Source organism: Magallana gigas, chromosome 6, assembly GCF_963853765.1.
Source record: "Magallana gigas chromosome 6, xbMagGiga1.1, whole genome shotgun sequence".
Classification (NCBI taxonomy): Eukaryota; Metazoa; Mollusca; class Bivalvia; order Ostreida; family Ostreidae; genus Magallana; species Magallana gigas.
This window is the reverse complement of record NC_088858.1, coordinates 16651884-16671594: the sequence shown is the minus strand read 5'-3', so window position 1 is coordinate 16671594 and position 19711 is coordinate 16651884. Positions and strand designations below refer to the sequence as shown.

At 33.2% G+C, this 19711-nt stretch overlaps 1 protein-coding gene and 1 long non-coding RNA gene across 7 annotated transcripts; one reads left to right on the top strand and one right to left on the bottom strand.

Annotated features, from left to right (window-relative positions):
- The first annotated feature begins 4136 nt into the window (after nt 1-4136).
- Nucleotides 4137-18937, top strand: LOC105333359 (forkhead box protein N3). Of its 6 annotated transcripts, none has more exons than XM_034468364.2 (8): nt 4137-4263; nt 9525-10153; nt 12089-12237; nt 13492-13556; nt 13847-13900; nt 14783-14842; nt 15507-15555; nt 15780-18937. In XM_034468364.2, the coding sequence occupies exons 2-8, from the start codon at nt 9557-9559 to the stop codon at nt 16267-16269; spliced, it is 1464 nt and encodes a 487-aa protein (XP_034324255.2). In that variant the 5' UTR covers nt 4137-4263; nt 9525-9556; the 3' UTR covers nt 16270-18937. The 6 variants fall into 6 exon arrangements, with proteins under 6 accessions (XP_034324255.2, XP_065945047.1, XP_034324256.2 ...); XM_066088975.1 differs by lacking the exon at nt 4137-4263 and adding an exon at nt 5326-5346; XM_034468365.2 differs by lacking the exon at nt 4137-4263 and adding an exon at nt 6726-6917.
- LOC105333361 (uncharacterized) lies at nt 7618-8725 on the bottom strand. Its single transcript, XR_900945.4, has 3 exons — nt 8630-8725; nt 8097-8139; nt 7618-7758 (listed from the first exon to the last, which is right to left on the bottom strand). It is a non-coding gene; the product is annotated as an uncharacterized lncRNA (long non-coding RNA).
- Nucleotides 18938-19711: the final 774 nt, after the last annotated feature.

The following is a 19711-nucleotide window of genomic DNA, read 5'->3' as shown; positions in this document are numbered from 1 at the left end:
CTAACCGTATATCTCTTAGTGTACAGTAGGGATAACCCTGAACGTCGGTTGACGTTACTTATTTTTTGACCAAATATTTACAGATATTTTACTCTCTTTCGGACTGTTTTATATTCAAAATACAATTACCACCACCCCCAAAAAATTTATTACAGTTAAACACAAACTTGCAAATAATTGTTGCCTTATCTTTTACACCATTGAGCATTTTCATAGCTTGTATCGGCTTTTTTGTGAGTTAAATCTATTTTGTTTGTACTTCTCGTTGCGCCGTGACGTCCGGCGACGTCGATATTTTTTGTCAGTTCTAAAGAGGACTATCTGTCTTTAGTTACTAATATCTGTTTGACAAAACAATATATCCTGTCATTATTTGGTATATAGAATACCATGACTATACTTAATTTGAGGTTTCAATGTTATTTGGTTTTGAGCCCTATTTAAAGAGATATTACGTTTAACATTATATGGTTTATGGTTGACATAACACAAATCTTGACCGTGCGCCGTGACCTTATTTTTTCAGGATTAGATTCTAAATAATTCTTAGAAATAAAGGAATTTACTAATTTTTTTTCTTGCAGATTGTTTGAAACTATTGCTAAATTATGTCTACCAAATTTAGTAATGATATGACGTTAAGTAACATAGCTATGACAAAAGTCTTCGTATTTTTTGATTGACCCTCGTATTGTGACCGAGTTTCGTAAAACGAGTCAAATTCGTCGTTTCGAATTCGATATATAAACTTTAAGAATATAAAACTCGGCTGATAATTACGGATAAAAAAGTGATAAATGTATGGAAGCCCGTTTGACAACATCACGAGATAAAAATCGAATATTGTGACCGAGTTTCGTAAAACGAGTCAAATTCGTCATTTCGATATATAAACTTTAAGAATGTAAAGATCGGCTGATGATTACGGATTTAAAAAAAAAATCAAAAAATGATAAAAGAGTTACAGAGACGTTGTGAAAGCCCAATTATATAGTTCATTTTCGTGGGTTAAAAAAAATTCCGATGAAACGCATATACCTTTTGTAAGTTTAACTTTCGCGACATAATGCAACAATTTTGGAATGAACAATCGAAAATAAAACGTATTGCACGTCCTGCTATAAAAAGTTAGTCGCAAACGTTATACCAATACACCGCCTGTATCAGGCATGCCCCGCGATTTGTTTATAATTTTTCGACTAGAAAACAAGTGCGCGTCATTAGATTACGTTCATATAAGGTTGAAAATATTGCAGGTGACAGTGAATGAAACACAGCTTTTTGCTTTCTCTTATCAAATAAACCGTAGTGTTGTGATTTTTTTCAAATATTTTAGTTGAAGAACAGTATGCTTATAAATGCATTGTTGTCGCATGACGTCATCATGAGCATTCCGGAATATTTTATCGGTTTTAGAATTACGGTTTTACGTGTTTTATGGTTCGTCATATTTCTAGATATATTATAAAGTTGCTTTAACACGTTTTAACTGATGTAAAGTAAAATGAGAATAATGTTTAACAACTTTGAAGTTAAGTAATTAAAAAATTTCGTATGACAAAATTAATACGCCATCGTAGTATTCTCTTTTAAATGTATTATACAGTATATTTTATAATTTCAAAGGAGAATTATTTTACGATCGATCGAAACGTAGCAATATTCTGTCTGATAAAAACCATTCCTCTTCCCTGTTCATTCGTTAGGGACAAGTGCTGACGAGTGTAAGGAAAATTGGGTGGTTTTTATTTGGACTGAGTTAGATTGTCTTTTGAATATGCACGGAATGCACAAACTGACGTCACATTTCTTTATGATCAATATATTAAAAAAGCATCTATTCTATATTCAATCAACGAACAAAAGTTTGTCTACTCTGTCTATACTATATTGATAACTGAGAAGAAATTCAGAGAGGTATATGAATATACACGATTGGAATGCCTTCCGGGAGTTTGGTCTTCCGTACGAACAAGAGATATATGAATAAACACAACTGAAATGCCTTCTTTGGTCTTCCGTATGTACAAGTTTCTGCCCCTTCCCCCTTCTCCACGGATTAGGATTTTAAATATTTCGGGATTGGATAATTTTCCTATGGGGGGGGGGGGCGCTTGTCAAAATTTTTTTTATGAGGTTGACCACACCTCCCCCCCCCCCACCCATGCACACAATAAAAACGATTGCCTGCAAGGGTTGTGTATTTTTCTATGATGCTTGCTACTTTCTTGCCAGCATGGACCACAAAAAGAAAATATTTATGTTTAAATAAATGTCAATACACGTACTTTCATTTTGCTCGAAAGACTTAAAAATCCACTCTCTTAATTTTAAGCTAACGAGGACTGTCTTTTTCCTACTTGCGGGGAACTCCTAACACAGGGCTTCCTTCCTCGTGGTATCTCAGACAAATGAGTTATATTATACACAATGGAGTGAGCGTCTTAATAACGCCAAAAAAGCCCAACAAGTTATAAGTGCATAACTGTTGATTTAGCTTCTATCACTTAAAATCAACAAGAGGTATATTGTACATCACGCGATTTTATTATTTTTATAAATCCAATACTAGCATTAAAGGGACTTGGACACGATTTGACTTAAAATTTTCAAATTTTATTTTTCCATTTTCAATGTTTATACTGATAAATATAGAAGTTTATAATACTATGTTAAAATGTGAAACTCAGATATCAAGTTATAAGCAAGATACAGAGTTCATAATTCTTTGTTTTGTAAACAAAGCTCGAATATTGTCATTTTTACATATGTGTTGTATTGGTGTAAGTTTCAATCAAATGTAACTTTCTTTTGTTGATAATAGTATTTATGAAGATATTGAATTAGTTTAAATTGTTTTTACATGTCATTTTGTCTAAGAAATGGTAAAATTCTACATTATATTTTTTGTAAACATCTATAAGACTCGAGCTTTGTTTACATTACTATCAATTATTGCCTCTGTATCTCGCTTGTAACTTGACTTTAACGTGTAATATTTTGGTCAATCATTTAAAATGCACCATTTAACCATTTTATACATAAAAAATAAAATTTTTGATCTTAAATCGTGTCCAAGTCCCTTTAAAACTTACAATTTAAAACATCTATGTAAAACATTGAAAAGTATACACTATTAGAATTAGAAATATTTATACCTTGATATCTGATGGAGAGAACTAACATAGGCTATTTTTGCCTGCTGTTCAATACACATTCACTTATATACATGTAATTATATGTATATTTTTTAATAAAACATTTCTTAAACTATAAACTTGCAATTATATTAAAAATACTGGCTCAAAGTTGCGATATTTGAAATACTGTATTGAAGTTGTCGATCCAGTTACAAAGAACGTGATTATTTGTAAGGTAGAACTAAAAGAGTACTCGAAATTGTACAAAATAAGTCGTGATAAACATGAAGGAAACAGAAAAAAAACCCCCAAAACACATGCCCTTAATTTTTCCTTTCTCTAATTCTGTATGTTGCTTATTACTTTTTTAATTGCAATATTGTTAAAGGCATTTAAAAAAAAAAATGTTAATTCGTGTAAATCGCGGTTATATATATAGAGTTAGTGAACGTTGTATACTTATATCAAATAAATGATAGAGCGTGAATGCAATAGGTACCATATGCAAACATGTTATAATCAGATAATGGATACATATATCGAATTCAATTTTACCAATATTGATAAAAATAATAAAGTCAGTTTTATTAATATATTTTTAATTTAACAACCATGTGCAAAAGTTTTCCTGGCTCCTTTTTAAAAAAAAATTTATTAACTGAATTTATGTATGATATATATTATATCAAAAATATTATTATAGGCCTAATGCTCCAAATATCCTCCTTAATTTAAAATATTAGTTTATCGGACGCTTATGTCGGATAATCATATTGATTCTTATATTCTTTCGAAATAAATAAATGACAATATAATAAGGTAATAAATAATTAAGACACTTATAATATAATTGATTTTCATATTTATCCAATAAAAGTTGGAATATTGAACCACAAATCAATAGAGAATTTAATGAAAACAATAGTTTCATGTTAAGAGTTTTTATCTACTAAAGTTTTGTTTGTTTTTGTGTGACATTGTGCTTGTTTTCGTTGATGACATAGTCCGATCATCGAGGGAAATAACTCTAAACACGTGTCGTGGTAACCATCTTGTGGCGTTATCACGTGGTTCAGTATTCTTCCGGTTTGACTCGCGGACTGACCCTATTTCGAAGCCTTATGTGAGTATTTATTTGAATTTAGAATTATTAGGCAAATGAAACATATTTTAAAAGTCTTACAATAAGTAATTTCTGTGCACATAGGGAATGTTGTAGTCTTAGTTTATATTTTTTCATGTAAAAACCAAGCAGATTCGCAGGCCACGCCGTCATGTTTACATTTCATTTCCCGCGAAAAAGAACGATATCTTTGCTAATATTTTATTGTGACATTAAAATCTTTAATGAAATATAGAACAATAATATTTTATTTTATCTTAAGTTGTTTGAAATAACTATTATCCTTATGTTTACCTCTTTGTACTCTGGGGGAAATCTCCGAAAGAAAGAACGCATATGTAAACTGAGGATGCCTCCATTTTTAAAATTCAATATAGGGTGAAAGCGTGGTCTTGAATGATACTGGCTTTATACGCAGAATGATGAATTTTTGTTACTGTTTTTCAATTGACGAATACGTAAAGTTAAATCGGGTGGTTTTAATGATATCGGCAAATTGCACCTCGTATAACGAACGGTAAAGCGAAAATCCAGGAGACCTATAGGCCTAGATCTATATTCTATGTTACTTTTATGGCATAGATCTAGGCTTTTGATTCAAAATGCATTTTGTGTATTAAAAAATAAACCAATTATTTGAAATTAAACCAGGGTTAAATGTAGTTCAGTACACGAAGTTTTGTTTAAGAGCTGGTGGCGTTAATCATATGTTTACAGCGTCCAGTTAAACAGCGGGAGATAAAACGATTACATAATCTGAGATAATGGTTACTGTCCTCCCATTGTGTTATTGCTAAGAAAACACAGGTGATAAAATAGTTATTGTAGGTATTGTTAAAAAGGTCTGAGCTATACTGATCAATTAACAAGTATTAATTATTTAATTAAGAGTTTTGAGATCACCTGTTACAAAAAGATTATCTACTTATCTTCAAAGAAAGTTGGATTAAATGTTTGTTTGCCAGAGTAATTATGAGCAACTCTTAAAGTATATGATGATATTTGAAAATACTATCTTATTTATATGGCTTACTGTCCCTGGTTAATCCTACATATATGAGAAGAAGCCATTTGGTGTCACAGGTAGGAATCTTAATTATACTTAGAAAGTGATATATTGAAAAATTGGTGAGAAAATATGTAGAGGTTTATTGGAAATATTATTTAAACCTGTGAATTAATTTTAATGCTTGATGATCATTTAAAAAAAAATAGAGGCAAAAGAATCATTTTATACTGAATAATTCATTAAAATAAAAGATTTTCAGTTTTGGAGTTATTAAAATTATAACTTTGAATTTAAGTGTGATAAAATTTAACAAATGATTTGGAGAAAAGTATATTCCTGATAACAATCACTCAAAAAGTTTGATAAAATACCAGTAATTTGAATGGTAGAGAATTAGTTAATTTAAAGTATATTAAAATTCAATGTGATTTTATCTTTTAAATCCCACCTTTCATCTTTACAAATATTTTCATATGATATAATCTAAAGAATGCATGAACAGATTTGAATCAGCAAGTTTGGTCTATATTTTCATAGCTTAACCATGTCAAAGAAATTGTCCAGAAAAAATATCAAACAACAATGAACCATTGTTTTTTCACCAACTAGAGCATAAAACTATATCATTGTTGTAATCTTAAAAATGCAAACTGAGCAAGAGTATTCATGAACAGTTTTAAACGCAGAATGTCAAAAAAGATGGAATATAATATTACTGTATCATGATAAAAAGGGAAAGTCTTAAATTATATATTAGCCAATAATTTATAATCCTATAAAGACCATTTGATCAACTAACTTGGCACCCATACTATTTATGTGAGGAAATATTTTGCATATGAATAAAATCTAGTATTTCAAGCAAAATCAAAATAATCAAACATGTTATGCAATATGCATCAAGTTCTCTTGGGCTTAGATTTATCAGTTTTTAAAATTACTAAAAAAGAATGCTTTTATTTCATAATTTAAAAACACAAATTTTAAAAATGCATTTTTTACTATTTTCAAAATTGTTCAAGTAAGAAACTGTTCTTTCTTCTCGCCCTCTCTCCAGCTGTTGATAAGGTTTCTATAGAAACTATATCAGATCTTACATCTGTTACAAGCTGAAATAAAAGAAATGTGTATGGTTTCCATGGCAGCTGGCATGTGATTGGTTATGACCCTATTTTCCCTATTGATCAGGAGTCTGCCTTTGACAGTGTCAGTATAAACCAGTGTCCAACTCAACTCCTGTGGGCCTATTCTTTCGGCACACACACTCACACATTGCCAATTATTGGCAGCTCAATATTTAGCCTCCACACATAATACACAAGTTTGTCAGAATTCATTATTTGGAGGAGCAGGAATGCATTTCTTGATGCAGCTAATAGTAAACTGATAAACAACACAGACATTCATTTCTTTCAGTGACAGTTTAATATCAATCTTTAAAAATATACATCATGGAAAGATATCATAACATCTGCCGGAGAAATGTATAAGCTATGATTAAATCTACAAGTGCATGAAATAAGGTTATTTAAACAGGAAGCAGTCGGGTTGTTGAGGAAATAAAGAGTAGGTTTCCAGGATGTTTTCACTCAGGGTAAAGTAACACTGCAAATGTGTGTTTCTCTGTGTCAGACTAGCAGTTAAGGTTTGTTCAAGTTTTATCATCAATATGCAATGTATATATACATGTATGTGACTTTATCAGATAGACAGAATATATCCTCCCAGTTATTTAGGTATCTCTCTCTCTCTCCCTCTGCTGATAAGTATGTCAACCATGCAGGTGTCAGTTTAGTGAAAGAGGGGACACAGAGTCCAGGCGTGGGATTTAAAGCACTCCTTGTGTTAAATGAGGGAAATAATTTTTCTCTAAAAATAGGTAAGCCTACACTACAAGGTGTGCTAGATTTTTTCAGTAAGGTATTTAAAATGTTTTTAAGAAAAAAAAATCCACCCTCCCACAATTTGTTTTGATTTAAAATATTTCCCCTGTATAAGAATATAAGACGCTCTCCCCACTTTATGACAGGTGTGAAAATCCAGCACTTCCCTGCTGTGTTTTCTTGACTGCCCAGAGGCATGATGTAATGGGAATAATTAGGATGTCAGAAGAAAATCGTAAAGAAACTAGTGCCCCAGGCAAGGAAGTACACTTCCTAACAAACAATCTGTGCATAGCCAGGGCGAAAACTGCTGGCTGGGGGCTTCTAATTAGAATATTCTGAGGCATGTACGTTGCCAGGACAACTGTAATAGGTTGCTATGACAATGATGCCTGTTAAATATGAGGTCGCTGTGCATAAAAATAGTTTGTATCACTTGACTGGTTTGGGAGCATTCAGCCAATCAAATTTGCTATCTAAGTGATGAGCTATCCCAGCATACAGTTCTCTAGGTGATGAGTTGGTAACTTGGAGACAGCCATTTTTGTTGTAAAACTTTCCCAGAAAACTGGGAAAAGTTGTCAAAACTTTGTTGATCTTCATCTGAAATGAGAGGAAGTAAATAGACAAGGATTAAAAAGATCAGGTAGGCAAATCCATTAGAAACTAAGCATATATAATCTCTTATCAAACAGGAAAATATAGGACAGTGTGAAGTAAACATGTGACAGAATAACAATATGGAGGATATGTGTACAGATGTGGGAGGGATTTCTGACTTTGAGAGATTAGGTTGACATATTTTCTTCTTTGTTTAATAGTTATTTCAGAAACTGTTACTATTATTTTCACTGAAAATGTGGGAAAATCTAGCCATGTGCTAATGTATTGATACAGGGACCTTTAAATGGTCATTTAAATCTATAAATATATATACAAACCAATCGGAGCACTTTGATCTGATGTATTGATTGATGAAACTACCTGAAGTGATTTAAAAATCAACAGTCATGTATACTGGATTAAGTTACAACAGATGTTGGATGAAATTACCAATACATAAAAAATCATTGTTGTTACATAAAAGAAAAATAAGATTTATTCCCATGAAAATGTGTGAAAATAATCTCAATAAACATGCCAAAATTCTGACCATCTATGAATTGAAGTAAACTTTGTTAATTGCTAATGAGGAGAAATCAACAGTAAAACATGTGAAATAGTTGGTGACACTCAGACTTCCCCCACTGTGAATGCCTGGGTTTGTTGTCAGTAATGGCTGACACCAGCACACTACACAGCAGGAATCAAGAATATGTTAATTTGTCAAAAAATCATGAAAAGGTTTTACAAAAGAACAAGTAGATTAACATTTAGATTTTTGTTTCATTAATTTTTGACAGGGAAATAGTTTTAACACTAGCAAGGGTAGCAATATAAAAGCAATTTAGTTTAGCATATTGGAATCACTTACCTGTTGGTTAGGTGGATGGCATCAGGTGAAAATGCAGGTAATCTCGTCAGCAGCAGCATCAGTCAAAGTCAGCCAATGAAAAGTGAGGTTACAAACTGTTTACATCCTGTCAAGGCAACCACCCATGTGATTCCCAGATGCTATCATAATCAAAAGCTTCCTTTGTCTTCAATGGATTTTTTTCAAGGTGAATAAAAGTACTTGCCATGCTTTTCAATGGATCAATTCTACGTCATAATGACAATGGAACCTGGGTATTCACCAATTAAAGTAAGAGCATTGAGATTGAACTCGGTTATAATTTAAAAATGCATATTCAGTGACAACTTCATTGGAGAGTTTCCATGGTAACTTATAAACAATTGCTCTTGTCATTTGAATAAAATTATTGTATGCAGACAGTAGACACGATTCTCATTAATAAATGATAATCTGGACTAAAAAAAAAATACAGAGAATGACTCAGAAAGCTCTTGAGATTAAAACAGCATTAAAAATTTATTTATGAAGAAATATTAAAAGGAAACCAACAGTTTTATAAAAATGATAAAATATAGATAAACTCACATTAAAAAAAAAGGAGTATGATTTAAAAAAAATAATAATTCCTTAAAATTATGTATAAGATACTTAATCAGAATTGCATTCAAAACTTAGTTATCTGATTATGAAAAGTAAACCTCCACTAAAACTTCTGATAAGGATCTCCATTTCCCAAGGCTGGCTCTGACAATGTACATCTGTTGTCACACTGATCACCATGGTGATTCCATTTGTGTGGTTATCTCTTGATTTTTTTTTTCTCATTTCTGGGCATTCAGTAGCTGGTCTTCTTACAGAGATGATTCACCAAGTATCTGTCAGGAGTTTTTATTTTGTCTTCTTTGTATTTCAGCAAAAAACTAATGCAATAGTCAAGGCAGAAACATGGTTCCTGGAAGTCGATTTGAAGAGAGTGATGCCTCCATGCGAGAGCGACTAGTTAACAGTTTGAGCCAAAGTTTTCCTGGGAGCGCCCTGTCCCGAGCCCTTCAGTGTATGCAGCCAGAATCAGACAGTGAGGATGACGACCTTAAGGGTGACTTCCTCAGTAGCAGCTGTTTCGCAGAACTCCGTTTGGAGAAAGGACCCATCGACAGCGATGACGACCTCAAGCCCCTGTCCTGGCTACAAGACAGCAACCTGCTGAAGAACATCGCCTGTGCTGATGAGGACAGTGAGGATGATCAGAAGGAGAATGGTGACATGTTAAGTGGGAACCACATCAACCAGTCCCATCCCCCTCACGTTCCGTACAACCCGCAGAAACACATCAACAGCAAGCCTCCCTACTCCTTCTCTTGCCTCATCTTCATGGCCATCGAGGACTCGCCTCATAAGAGACTGCCAGTGAAGGACATCTACTCGTGGATCCTGAATCACTTCCCCTATTTTCAACATGCTCCTACAGGGTGGAAGAATTCCGTACGCCATAACCTGTCTCTCAACAAATGCTTCAAGAAAGTGGACAAGGAAAGAGGCCAGGTAAGTTACATTTATATAGCCTATGGACAAAATGAAAGTCAAAACTGTATTATCTCCCTTTAAATCAGCTTTTGTGTACAGAATTCTTTTATAGTCAGAACTGCATTATCTCCCTTTAGATTTGCTTTTGTGGAAAGTTTTATCTTTGGGCCAGTGAATGTCCAAATTTTAGCCCTCTCTCCTTGAAAAAAACCCACAAATTTTATCCCAATGTAACTTGCACATTTCAAAAAAATTAAAACACCCAGTAATACAATATGCAAAATATGGAATAAGAACATTACTGAATAGTGTATCTATTTATACAGTAATACTTGTTTTTTCAACTGACATAACCTAGCTTCATTATTTTATCCATTTAGAAAGCCACAGAACCCTTTTTTAAAAACAGAGAAAAATCACTGACTCCATTTAAATCTGCTTTAATCAACTTAAAGTTTAAGCATATAAAACATTCATGAGTATCATAAACATAAAAAAAATGAGAATTTGATTTCAATTTCATCATTTTGATTTATTAGCAACCATGTTTGATTATGATTAGTAAATGATATTGATTTTACATGCAAAATCAGACAGTGGAATTCTTTTATTGAAAATGAATTGTTCACTGTTAATTAAACTTGTTAATAAAATAATCAATATATAAATTTTCTTTTATTTCAACATATGGTTATATGAGTAATGCCTATTGCCGGATAAAAGAATTAAGTCTGAACTTAGTATGGCAATCAGTCCATTGTTATGTAATCAATGCAATTATTGGAAGATTTTGGTGCAGATTTGGCGTGCCATCAATAAATAATATCTCTTTATTGTGTATGATCAATGGTCAAAATACTATAATTTTCACAAGCACACAATGTTTTCAAAGCATTAAACAGGTCTCAATGAAGGTAAACAAGTAAATAAAGTTCTAATTAAGCCCGGACAGTCAGAACGGCCCTGAGGTGACCTATGCATTAGACCAAGGTACATTCCTCCACTAATAAACACCAACAGGTGAAACCGTGTGAAGTCTAGAAGGGACCCGTGTTTTGTTGGTATTTAGCACTTGATAAGTACATCTTGAGAGTGGGATCTCTGTAATCTATCAAATAGTTATGCACATCTGAGGGACGAGGTATTCGGGAGATAACAAGGGTCCACTCTGATGTAGGGGGTAGGTTGGATGTTGTATCCCAGGCACACTTCAAAGGTCAAGATATTCTCCATCAGCGTAACTTCTTATCAATACCTACAGTAATGATGACAAGACCAAGATTAAACAAGTTCTAAGCCATTCAAAACATGTTAAAAATACCAGATATGTAACAAAGGAAACAATGATTTAACTTCATGTTTCTGTCTGTAGTTAAACTTCATGTTTCTGTCGCTAATTTGGGGAGACTTGTATAGCTAGGCACCTCGTGATAGTGGTTCTTATATGCTCAGTGGAGTGCTAGGCCTATCTTTACAAGCTGCCATCTGCTCTGGGTTTACAAGTGAACATGTGACACTGTTCTCAGGTTACAGTTTCTAAATGCCCTCAGAGTGGAACTGGTTTTTGTACTTCTGTATCTAATTATAACACATGCTGCTTGGTGCTCAAATTCCTATCAACATTAAAATAAAATCAACCAGATTCCTGATATCCCAATCTCTTGCTAATGTTAATAGGTGGCCAAAGACACAATGTTAAGGAAATGCTACATGTCCATTCTTTCCTCATTGACAAAGTGACATTTAGGCTTGTGAAGTAGGATATTTATTGCATATGGCAGATGTGTCAACTTTTTATAACTTTACTTCTCACTTAAGGAAGACTGCCGTTCATGTTGGAGAGAGAGATTGACCTTTTAATTCACTTTCAGGCTATTCATCATATTAACAAGATAATTAGCAGTAAGCATGATTGATTGTCCCAGATAATAAGATAGTTTGTTATAATTACAGTCCATTGGTAAGGGATCCTTGTGGTGTATTGACCCCGACTATCGACCCAACCTGCTACAGGCCCTGAGGAAGACACCCTACCACCCCTACCACCAACTACAGATGCTGGCCAACCCTCAGCCCCAGCCCCAGTACACTTACATCCATGAGTAAGTATATATCAAGCAATACCCAATTGTTTCCCATGAATACCATGCATTACAGTGCTCTTGTGACTAGTAAACCCCAATATATAAGAAATTGTTCAACTCCACCTTTAAGACTTTTCATATTGATTATGGATGGAGCAGGAAGCCAAATGCTCTTACATGCATGGCTCAGACAATAAGATCTTGACAGTAATATTGGTTTTTACGTAATATTTAAGATAGCTTGGGTGTTAGTTATCTCCATCCATATTTTCAGGAGTTGTTTTCATACATTTTAAAGAGTATTTAGAGACCCACATTTATGAGCATTTACAGCAGGTACCGTAGTTCATAGTACAGCACTAGTCAATATTGATGTCAGATGATTAATTAGGAAAACATCTAAATACAAATTTCCTCAGTATTTAAACACATGTATTATGTAAATATCATATAATCATGCATATTAAAGCCAGTGTCTTTTTTCAAGTGTCTGTTGCTATCAGTGATTTTAAATCATCGTTATCATCTAATTTACAACCACTAACTATCAGTAGAGTGCTTCTTATTTCCTCCTTTACTAATACTGTTACGGATACAATGTCCACCAGTTTATGAAGCCTTTGAACAAATCAATATAAACCTACAGTTGGTCATTTCCTACGGCTGTTTGATGGATTTTTTTTAGATCTATATACTGTACATATCTATGAATGGTAAAAAAGCCAGGAAGAAATTGTGATTTTAACTACTCTGTTCTACAAAAACAAACCTCATGTGGGTGTTAGGCTTGGCGTAATAAATGATATTTGTTATGTTTTTAGCATGTCTGTAGTCGTGGTAAGGTGTGAGCACAGTGTGAGAATGGGTTGACCTGTTATATAGCTTCTTGTAACTGACCTCAACAGGTGATTTTGTCACCTTTTCATGGCTTAACATCAACGCCTGCTGTGCTTTTGTTTGTCTTTTCTTTATCATACCATTTAATGTGTGGTGATATTTCCTACCCAGTGGAGTACAAACTCTGTTTGCATGTGATTGCTGTTGAACAAACTGACATGAGCACTCAAATCACAAATTCATATTATAATCACCTTATAAAAAAAAAGAATCTGCCGAAGAGTTAATTATTGCCATGGAGACTGGAGGCTTGAACACCACCAGCATTGATTGTTTTTAGAGGGTTGGTGCTGATGTAGCAAGCAGATTAAATAAAATAGCACAAGAGATAATTGTATCATCTGTTTTATAACCCTTTAAAAATCGTTATTTCAGTGGCAAGCAGATAACAGGGCCATTGCCCCTCTCTCCTAGGATGGGGCCAAACACCGTGTCACCTCGTAAGTCCTTATATATGCTCTCCACTATGTAGTGTACAATATCAAGATAGGAAAGTCAGCAATTGACTATGATAATTAACCAAGACACTGAATATTCTCTCTTGATAAAGATTCACTGATGCACGTAATTTATTCTCCATACATCTGGCGAATTGAGGAATTAAAGCTAGTGTAAAAAGAATGCAAGAAAAAGTGTTTGATTGGCTAGGTGTTTCTTTAAAGTCTTGATCTAAAGAATTTTGAAAAAGATAATTGATCGAGTGTTAATTTTTTTTCTTTTTTCATTTTAGATTTGTTTCCTTTCCTGAGTAAAAGATTGGCTCAGTCCAATAACAATGATATAGGTGAGTGTAAAATGACAATGCAGTGGTGATAAAGAGCCAATTCTATGCACACAGTCCCACATAATGAAGTACCTTCCAACTGTCAAGACGGCAGCAGGGGTGTCACATTACTCTTGAATATCAATCAATTTTTGTAGCCATCCCACTTGTATGTGTTAGCCAAACAAGATATCTATGAAAAGATTGCCATGGCAACCAACAAACATTCATTACACAGATGCTACCATCACAAGGATTTGTTTTACATCAGGGTCTCTCGAGTGTTTCTTTGTCTGAAATTTGAGAAGTACAATAAAGCATTTGTGTGAACATCGCCTGATGCGGATCTGATTACATGGATAGGGCAGTGACAGCAAATTTCATTATCATAGAGATGTGGTTAAGATTTGAAAAAAAAAAATTAACAAGAATATGTGTCCAAAAAATTTTTTTTAATTGTAACAGTTATTTTTTTAAGCCAATGAATATATTACAGATTTTTTAATGAAATTGTTCCTTCATATAGCAAATTTTAAGTTAATGCGTACATACAATGGAACACTGTTAGGAAAATGTAATGAAATTTTTTTTTTAAGTTTGCCCCAAATCATTTTTTCTCAATGAAAATTGACAGACTGATCCGTATAGATATTTTATTACTGCTCCCAATGATAGTCCAATAACTCATTAACATCAACTATCAATTAATTTGTTGCTGTGTAAATATGTTTTGTGGGATCAGTTTACTATCATTGATTGATTTGCTCAATTTATAACTCTGTGTTGCTAATTTTCTGTAATAACAGTACCATGCATATTTCATGAAATATCAGAGTGAATTTCATCTCTGTGTAAATACCAGTAGTACATGTAATCAGGGTCTGTGGTCTATTTTTTTTTCAGATTCTGACATTCAGGATGTTGCACAGACTCTTGTTTCACTGAAAGGGCTCAGTACAAAAGGTAAGTGTACTATTAGTCTGTGTATCTTTACTCAGTTAATTATCTAATGCATTTTCCCTCAACTAGATGGAGCACATTCAAATCCTAGAAATGAATTTACTGCTCAGGGCGAAGTTTATGGATTTGTTTTGGCCGAAGGCAATTCAGTTGACATAATTTTCTAAATTTGGTTCTAGTTACGATTCAGTCTTTCCCTGAAGTGGCTGTCCCCCTTCTCGGATCAATTGGGGACTAGATTCCCGTATTCTGCCTTATTGATCCAACACTTCTGTTAACTGTCTAGGATCCTCAAATTGAATTTTTTGTTCATCTTTCTTTTGATATTGCCTTTATTGATTTGGAGGAATTAGCAAATGCACAAAATGGGAGACAAACTGAGTTATTGAGCAAACCACTTGCTGGCTATGTTAAAAAATGGCTATAAGGACGAAATTGAAGTAGACAGTAAATGTTAAAAGCAGCAAATGATTTCAACTAAATGCATTTTGGATGCCAATATTGATGACAAATTGACGTTTTATGTTTAGAGATATGTCAATTCTTGATTCATATTGCTACTCTGAAAGCCTTATTAGGATAAAAATTATCAAAAATATGTAGTAATTCAGTGTAGTTGAAGTTTGAAAAAAACCTATATATTCTAATTTCTTTTTATTTATTACAGATAATAACAACTCCATGCTACAGAGAATACGTATGAAAAGGAAACAGAGGTAGGCATACAATTTATTTTGTCAGTTCCTGAATAGTATTATAGTTGTTGATTGATTAAATAAAAAGAAAGGAATAAGGTGCAATAAATTGATTTTTTTTTTAAACTTAAAGGTTATGAATTATTTCCAATGTAAACATCTTACATTTTTGCAATAGAGACAACAATGAAGAATTCTCTTGGTAGAGGAGTAAGCAATTGAAGCAATATTTGTTCATATTTCAGGCAACTTGGATCAGGGTCATTAAAGCGCCGTCACTTAGAAGACGTAGTTTTTACCACCAACCCCAGCGAAGATCACACGTATAGTGCCACATCTCACAAAGATCCAGGGTCCCCCGACTCGTCAGTGGACGAAGGATTCGAGTATGGAGATGAAGATGAGTACGACATGGAAGAGGAATTCTCCGACGATGACGTGAGTTACGACGAGTGGGACAGTGAAATGGATGAGGTGGACGGTGACGTCAGACGGAATCATAGCAACGCCAAACACCGCAGAATGACTGTAAAACTGCCCGCCAGGAAAACTGTTTCCAAAGAAGATGAGGAGGAGCAGAAAAAGATCGAAGAGGGAGCCGACGCTCTATTAAATTTGGCAGGAATTCGTACCACACGTTCCTCAAACAGTGTAAATGACTCTGGTGCTTCTTCTGGAGGTTCTACCCCCAGGAAAAGGAGAACTCCTACTGCCAAACGTGGTCACATCAAATGATGCATAGACAGCTCGTAGACATCTTGCCATTCTGAGATTTGCATTGAGGACCAGGGACACATTTTTTTGTTACACTATTCCAGAAGTCTTCCATATGTGTGACTGTTCTTGTATTTTGGCAGAAATCATATCTCACCCACTTGTTAGCTTGATCATTTGTTTAATTTTTTCCCCTGTTATCAGTAATTTGGTGCTTCTTACATTTGTTATGTAAACAATTTTAGTGTATACTGCCAAGTCTGCGTTCCTTTGTATTTAAAGAGAAAAGAAAAAAATTGTCCACAATTAGTTTTTACCCCAAAAAATTAGTTTTGACACAAAAAAGAATTTGGAAAAACGAAATATTTAGTGTTCAAAAATTTGGCAAAGGAAGTGTTCAGTGTTCAAAAATTCATTGTTGAACAATGAGGAGGCTTTTTTTTTTTTAAAGTTATGTCAGCAATTAAGGTTTGTTATGAATTTTTTCTTCTGTATTAAATTGTGCCATTGGTTAGTGTAGTATTCATATCTACCAAAGATTCCAGCTGCTCATCAAATTTTTTTTTTTTTTTTTTTACATATATGGGTGCAATCAAATTCCACAGGTGTTCCAGAAAATTTAAACATTTTCTATCATGACAACAATAAGTGATCATCAAAACATTATCTACTAAGTTTCCTCTAAAAAAAAAAAGGGCAAACTTATCCATAAAATTAACAGAAATGCAATATTTCATTTTTTCACACCTTCCTCCAATGAACATGACATAACAAATAGGACTCGAGAGGTACCTGTGTTGATATTAAAAGTTTTAAATACTTTTTACATCATATTATGAAGACATACTTGGCAATCAAAGTATAAATAACAAGTGAGGTAAGGGGCTCGGAGCTTTTCTCTCTGGTCTCCGAAACATTTCTCATGGTATAGCTACAGGCTTGTACAGTTGTTGACTTGTTATACATGTGTATATATTTTGTTCTGTAATACTCTCTTGTTAGTGCTTTACAATTGTTAGAAGACGGACATTTGTTAAGGGGCCACTTTTTTTTAAAATATAGGGCCTTTCCTAATTGTATTGTTAAGTAGAATTTATGTTTCAAGGAATTTTGATGAGAAAAAGTAACTTTAGAAAAAGTGTGACAAAAAATCAAAACTGTTTCCAAACCTGATTGAAGAATGTTTCGTTGTGGAAATTGCATTTTAAAAATTAATTTATCAAATCAGAAATCATGAATCTCGTGAATTTCTTGGAATTTTTTTTGTAAACTGATTTTTTGTAATCAAATAATGAAGGAAATTATTTATTTTTTTGTTACCAGATATTTTGGTCATTTTAAAATGGGGGAAGGGGGAAATTTAACAGAGATTTATTTCTACTTAGACAATTATGTCTATCAAAAATATATTGTGTATGATCTTGATTCAATCCTATGTGATAGGTCTTGTTGTATTTTGGCACTCTTATATATAATTACCTATACCTTTTTATTAAGGTTGATCATTTTATTCTTGTTATCAGCATTTGCACTCGTCTTTTACATATTCATCAAATGTCATTCATTAACTTACTGTTGAGAGGGTTTCTTTTTTTGTATTCCATTATGCTCAAATCTTCCATTGTTTATGTATAAAGATGGGCAGGTACAATGTACGTCTGCTGATGGTGTTCAGAAGGTTTGCTAGTCATCATTTTATTTGGGTTTCGTTTTAAGTTGTCAAAAATTGTCTGTTTTTTTTTTAGTGGACAGTTACTGTTCATTTTAACATGTCAAAATTTTTGTGTTTTTATTAAGTTTAAAAACTTAAAAAAACATTTGAAAAATCATGAAACTTAAACAAAACAAAAATCTGTTCTGAATATCATAACTGAGCAGTTGAGCAGTTTTAGTTTTTGTAGATTTTAAGTTACGGGTTTGAATTTAAGTATAAAATTTCATACTAAGGACATGGATGAAAATGTAGCAAGATATCTAGAGCAAGCTGCTGTCACCTGTAGTTTCTTGTGTTCATTAGTGGAGGTGCTGGAGTTTAGTATAAAGTATGGGTGATGCCAAAGTTTTTCCACTACGAATAGGTCAACTGCTGTCTATGCAAACCTGTACTGAAAAACAATAGTGCAATAGACATTACACAATTATTCAGAAAATCATGTATCAAATGTAAATTGTGCTAACCTTGCTGGCTCATTTGATCTGGTCAAATGCCAATTTGCAAGAAAGTCATATTATTAGAAAATGTAACAATTGAGGTAAAATTCTTTTCAAAGATCAGCCTTCAATTTTGAAATTCTTTTAGATTTTCTGTTTTGACAGCAAATTACCACTTAAATGAGCCATAGGTTTCCACACATAAAACTTACATGTACTATAAAAAAATCTTATGTGTTCAGTTAAAAAAATATTTGAGAATAGCAATTTTTTTTCTTTTTTATTAATGCTTTTTGTTTCATTATGTTTATGACGCAATTGTATTCTTGACTCATTAATCAAATGTATGAGGTTTTGGCGAGAACTTTTTTGTTATTCCTATGTTCAATGATAAACTTAGCAAATGCCTGATTTGGTGTTCAGAAAAAGGTTACTGTATGTGCAATGGAAATCAGGCTATTTTGCTGGACAATGCAGTTTTGTTTATTATTGTACACATGTAAAGTTTCTTAATAAAGAGAAAAACCTGAAAGTTCAATCTATCTTCTCTTCTTTTTATCATTGTAATAAAACAGGTTAGAAAATTGTTCTTATACAAACTTAATACATGTATCCCATTTATCAAAAGTTGTTTTGAACATGTAAAAAAAATATCAAGCATTTGAGGGATCATTAGATCGGAAGATGGTCATACAGATGTTATAAAATAACAACACTATATACTTGGAATATTAGAAAAATATTTTGAATGCAGACTGTATGTCCATTACATAGTTGAGCTTAGTCCCAAGGGATACTCTTTGATAGGAAATAACCATGGATGTTATACGAGCTATTGTGTATCAAGGCCTCTGACAGTAAGCCCATGAGTTGAATGAGCCTAATTAAGTGATGTACTTTTTTAATAACGGCAATATCCTGTTGAATGGTAGCCATTGTGACCCTGAAAAATTATCTCGCAGTACATGATGACAGCATGAAACAGGACCATAATAACCCGGCCATTGAATACATCTATTGATTAAGCTGCACTTTTACTTCATAATGCTGGTTCCATGAGCAATCAAACACCAAACTGTAACTTGAGATGGGATGAACACATGCATGTAATGACAACATTCAGTGTGTCCTATTAAAAGCAGCCTAAATACACTAGTTAACAATGATCTGGGGCGAGAACACTGACTTAATGAGTGAGCCAGTTTAATATATATGTACATGTCAGTTATGGTTATCCAATTGTTCACCAAACTGAAGTAGTTCTGTATTCTCTTTGAATGTGGTTAAGTCACAAAGAAGGAAAATAATGACA